At 39.7% G+C, this 5,243-nt stretch overlaps 1 protein-coding gene across 2 annotated transcripts; it reads right to left on the bottom strand.

Moving 5' to 3' along the window:
* On the bottom strand, positions 1 to 4,695 carry LOC118752996 (neurofibromin-like; the record flags this gene model as incomplete). Of its 2 annotated transcripts, none has more annotated exon segments than XM_036487844.1 (12): positions 1 to 24; positions 102 to 611; positions 682 to 775; positions 843 to 896; positions 957 to 1,509; positions 1,577 to 1,898; positions 1,960 to 2,462; positions 2,522 to 2,627; positions 2,696 to 2,855; positions 2,919 to 3,303; positions 3,389 to 3,532; positions 4,556 to 4,695. In XM_036487844.1, coding segments are annotated over 12 exon segments (2,915 nt in total), but the record flags the coding sequence as incomplete, so codon positions are not given.
* Between the last annotated feature and the right edge of the window lie 548 nt (positions 4,696 to 5,243).

Genomic DNA, 5,243 nt, shown 5'->3' with positions numbered 1-5,243 from the left:
AAACGCAACAGTTGACCAATGAATCTGTGAAAAAAGTGACAAAAAAATTTTGTTTTGTGTAATATGACAACGCATATTTTAGTGACAAATTATTAGCTCACTGTGTCACCGGGCAGTATTGCAAATCCTGCTGCGGCGCTTGCACTATAGTAGACAAAGAAATTGTGCTTGGATGTAGCAGTGAACCGCGTCCAGAGCTGGTGGAGCATGAGTAGAGGGAATAGAGCGATACAGCTGGTATCGAGGAAATAGAAGTCATGCTGCCTGATGCAGCTAGTGTGTTCTGCGAATGTGCCAAGCTGTTGTGCGATTGCAAGAGATTACCCGGACCACAAGCCAAACCGCTAGTTGCGCCCACATTTGCGGCAGTATTCTGCTGTTGCATTTGCTTCCAACGCGCAGCCAAACGCTTTTGCAGACAAACACCGCCAAGCGTCAGCAGAAACCAAGTCATGTTGGCCCATTCGGTTATGTGCTCCTCCAGATCGTGCTCGGAACTTTGATGACTTGCGCGACGCTTGCCAACACCACGATGAAAGAGCTCAGCTTGAGCATCGTCTGTCTTGCATTTAGGATATGTTTGCAGCACTTTGCTAGTGAGCTCCCAGTTTCTAAGGAGATGGCGATACAAAGTTAAAACGTTTACAAATTAAAAAATAAAATAAAATAAAATAAAGGCACCTAAAAGTCTCCTCCCAAGCAGTTTGCACGCCATCCACGCAGTGCTCGATTTTACGGAGCAAATTCATCATACGTCGTTGTAGCGTAAGGCGGCCTACAAAAACGAAAAAAACGCGTATTGGGTCAAATTAAAAGGGTTATGAAAAAAGTGATGAACTCACTAAATGCATTTCCATGATTGGTTTCGTAGAAGCAGATGCGCGTATCAGTAGCGGCTGGAAATGAAAAATTAAGTATAAAAATAGATTTTGTTTATTAATTTCCTCAACGCTCACAATTCGCTAACTGCGTTAGATCCTGATAGATTTGATAATTGGCCACCGGCAACACTGTCGCCGCATCGTCTGCTGTCAGCAATATATCAGACTCTTGGCACAGCAGGCCAAAGCAGGATAGCGAAGTCAGTACTGCATCCAAATCGACTGACCACAGGTACATGAAGAACACAACTTCCAGCTTGATGCGCGCCTGCCGACAAATCTGCAACTCATGCCCGACCAACGCATATTTTTTGTGCCGCTGCAGATAAGCGTTGCGACAAATCAATATCTCACGCATCCACTTCAACACATCTGTATAATTGGCGATCTGATGTTGTATAAGCTTCTGTGAAATCGAGAAAAGCACCTGCGAGCTGACATCCCAGAAGCAATTCATTGGCGCCTGCGGATTCCATAATTCAATTTTGTCGAACGAGTGCAGAGCGAGGAGTGCCTCCATAGCTTCCTGAGCTACATCCGGCATGGTGGGTTGGTGTACTAAACTCACTAGACCATTAATGAGTTCGAGCGAGGAGCTTTGCATTTCATGTGCCACTTTGCCTTGGGTCTGTAATTGTAAGGTTGAAGGAAATGTGTAATGTAGTACAATCAAATAGCAATGCTAATACACTTACATTCAACAATAAGGTGGGATCGGCATGTATAAGTCGAACCATGAGCAGCAGCAGCATTTTGTGCGCAGGTCCTTCTTCAGAGCGCGCTAAACCTTTTTGGGTATCTTTCGATTTAAGCGTCAAAGATGTGATCATACGCAAAGGCGTATGTGCGATATAACCCTGTGTAGCTTTATTTAATGTGTCAGTGAAGAGTGCACGCAGCTCTGCTGAACGGTAATGTACGACATTCGTTTCGGGCCACCAAGGCAGCGAGGGCTGATTAATGGTCCGAAACGGATTTTTATTTTGCAGTCGAAAGTCAACATGAATGTGCGTTAATCTGCATGAGTGGATAGTTAAAAAAAGTTCCCCTTTATAAATCCTTCATATTAACACTTTACCTCAATAACGAGCATACAATCACGAAATGATACGCCTGCGGTGACGACAGATTTAAGCACACCTTCAAAGTGTCAATATTGTGAGGGTTAATGCGGAAGAGCGAGACCCAGCAATCGATCATTAGCTCAATATCGGCATAATTGTACGCTTGTCCACGCGAAAATGGCTTTACCGGATTGAAGAGCAACGCCTTCAAATCATTAATGACATACTGTACCAGCTTGAAGATAACATTATTCGAATCGTTGATATTCACATAGGTTGAGGCCTTGCAAAGTTTCACGCATGCGATGGCAGCATACTCGGTGACTTGTTTGGAGGGTGAGTGTGGCCCCAGTCCGCGTTTAACACCCTCAATAAACTGTTTAGCCGATTGCTCTTTGTCACGTGTCGTCTGTGCGGAAGGTTGTGCGGATGATGATTTATCTTTATCTTTATATTTTTCTTTGTCTTTCTCCTTCTCAGATTGTTGTAATTCATTGACCGTGGCTTCCAAGCAACTCTAAAAGTACAAAACTCATTTAGTGCATACAATTGACAGCAAAAATATTGTTGACATACAGGATTAAGTATAAGCAGCAGCATCTGCAGCGGCCATACAGTAGTTTTATTCTTCTTATTCTCTAATTTGTACGCTTCAACGAATTCCAGCAAAGCTTCCCAACAACTATAAACGAAAAATTGTACCGAAAATTGGGTACATGATAAGCAAATTTACATTTACAGTGCACTTACCCAGATATTTCCTTAGTTGTAATGCCGCGTTGCAAATCCTGAAACTCATGTGGATGATATTCGATCCAATTCCAAATAGCCTTTTCCAACGAGTGCAACAATAGGAGTGGTGGCGCCCGCTTCGATCTTGACTTGGACACTGTTTCATGAAAAAGAAATTCTACATATTATAATTCGTAGATTTAACATTGTCTCGTACAATTTACATGCAATCAATTATTACCTTGTAACAATTTCGTCAATTTATTTATATCCATATCAATGTGTTGTATCAATTCAATGTCGCAGTAGTCGGGATTCTCATCGGAGCATGTGGTCAACTCTTGTATACGCGCTGAAATGCGATTGAAGACCGCTGAAAAGTGATTTTGTGAGAGTGCAAAAAGCACTTTTGAAGCAATGGCCTTCAACTGTGCTGCATTGGGATTACTGTCACTCTGTACATCGATAAATTGTGAAATTTCACGTAGCAATAGCTTAACATTCATTGCCTCTTCGAAACGCGCAGTATCCTTGGTCTGGTTGGCCAAACAACGTTCGAGTGTAGTAAGTATGATGACTAGTGATTCGAAATAACAACGCTCCGCGTCATGACGATTTTGGAAAGACTGCAGGGAATTAGAAAAAAGATATATGTATGTAGTATGATAAGTACATATGTATATTTCTAAGGAAAATATAAAAATATCGTACCGCCTCATTAACGCGTTGCAGTATTTTAGTGAGTCCGGATATTACCAGTGAGAAACGATAGCGGGAAATATGTATGAGACATGCGCTCAGCTGATCTTGACTGATACGCGCTTGTGTGCTATGTGGTCCAATTTTGTTGGGGAGCTGAAATTGGAAGAATAATAAATAAATTAATAAATTTTACTAAAAAAATAAAATATGTAATTTAATATATGGGGCAAAGTACATATGCAATTTGTATGTAGTAAGTAAATATGTCTCTATATGTAGAATGGATTATGTACTACTATACTACCCGAAATCGAGAACATATGTATGTATGTATTCGTTTTTCGTGTAATTCAGTAGAACGTGCAGCATCTCCTGGGAGTATATTATTGCAAACTCTATAACATCAACAATTGTTTATTTTTTTAACTAAATTCAGCTATTTGCCTTGTACATAATTTTTCAAATTGTATTTTGCTTAAATTTTATTATTTTTTTTGTAATTTAAAGTTACTTCCTAATTCTTCATAAAATTAATTGGCCAGCAAAAAACTTAAAACGCCATCTCCATTTTACTGATTTTTTAATCTAGATGTTTCCCATTTATACGCTTTCCTAATCCATTCCAGGCATTCTATAGTTCTATTTCAATAAGTTCGTTCCTTTATCTGCAACACATATGTATAATTGAAATCGAAATTCAATACAACAAGTGCCCAGTAGACCAGAACAACATACCGAAATAAAAACAATAAACATTTCGATGCACTTGAAAAATTTCCCCAAAATACGCTCGCATTCAACAAAACGGCAGCCATTCTCCCATTCATACATTCATTCATGTGAGCCCCGCAACTTGTGGCTGTACGTTAAAATTTCCCAACTTTCACTTTTCATTCTCGCAGCCACAATCGCGAGCCATTCATAAATTCATTCGGGCGATCGGATTTCATTCATAATTCCACCCAACTACTACGCAAGCCGGTGTAAACAAAACGTAAACAAATGAATATCCCAAAACAATAACAAACGTTTGCCATCGCACTTGCACACTAGCGCTATCACGCTCGCTCAATGGGACATTTTTTAATCGATAAGGAAATTTTCTGACAGCTTTTTTGCATTGCGCTGCAGCAGCCCCAGGGCGAGACCCAGTGAAAATCCATGTTTTCCGCTCACCTGGTCCTCGAAACGGGCCAAAAGCGAGTTCGCCCACTCGCCGGGCTTTTGGATTGCCATTTGTATATATTTTCCACAATTAATTTACACTTTTTACTGCATTTTTTATTCTCATTAGTAGAGCTGCACAATTTTCACGCAATTTTCAGCTACACAGATTTTCACTTTGTGGCATTGGCTGCGATTGCACGGGGAAATTTTACTTTGACAGCGGCAGTGATCGGGAACCACAAATTGTGTGTAGAATCAGGAAAAAAAATTTAGTACATTTCAAAAAATGTGATAGATTCCAAAAAAATTGGTTTCACCCAAATTGCAAACACTTTGGCTGCATTTCTTTATTCATTCTGAACGTTTGGAATAAACTTTTTTGTTTACTTATTCTTTAGAACGTTCCTGATGATATGTTAACGTATATTTCAAACGCATTCTGTTTATTCCGGCTATGAAATGGGATTATCCGGAATGTATAAAAAAACGCAGCCTTTAAGTAGAATCTAAAAGAAAAATTTAATTTTAGTATAATAAATTGCAAGATTGAAGTTCCTAAAAGTTGCGTTGAAATTTGGGAACTTTTTTCCTTGACAGTGTAAAGCAGTTCCTTTCATACAAGATATTTTTCGAACATATTTTGAGAGATTTCTACAACATTGTGAAGTGCTGCCAGCTTTTCTTTTTATCACTTCAC

This window comes from Rhagoletis pomonella, unplaced genomic scaffold (genome assembly GCF_013731165.1).
Source record: "Rhagoletis pomonella isolate Grant_MI unplaced genomic scaffold, Rhpom_1.0 Rhpom_scaffold_02030, whole genome shotgun sequence".
Taxonomy (NCBI): domain Eukaryota; kingdom Metazoa; phylum Arthropoda; class Insecta; order Diptera; family Tephritidae; genus Rhagoletis; species Rhagoletis pomonella.
The sequence above is the reverse complement of the archived record's forward strand: the minus strand, read 5'-3'. Positions and strand labels throughout refer to the sequence as shown.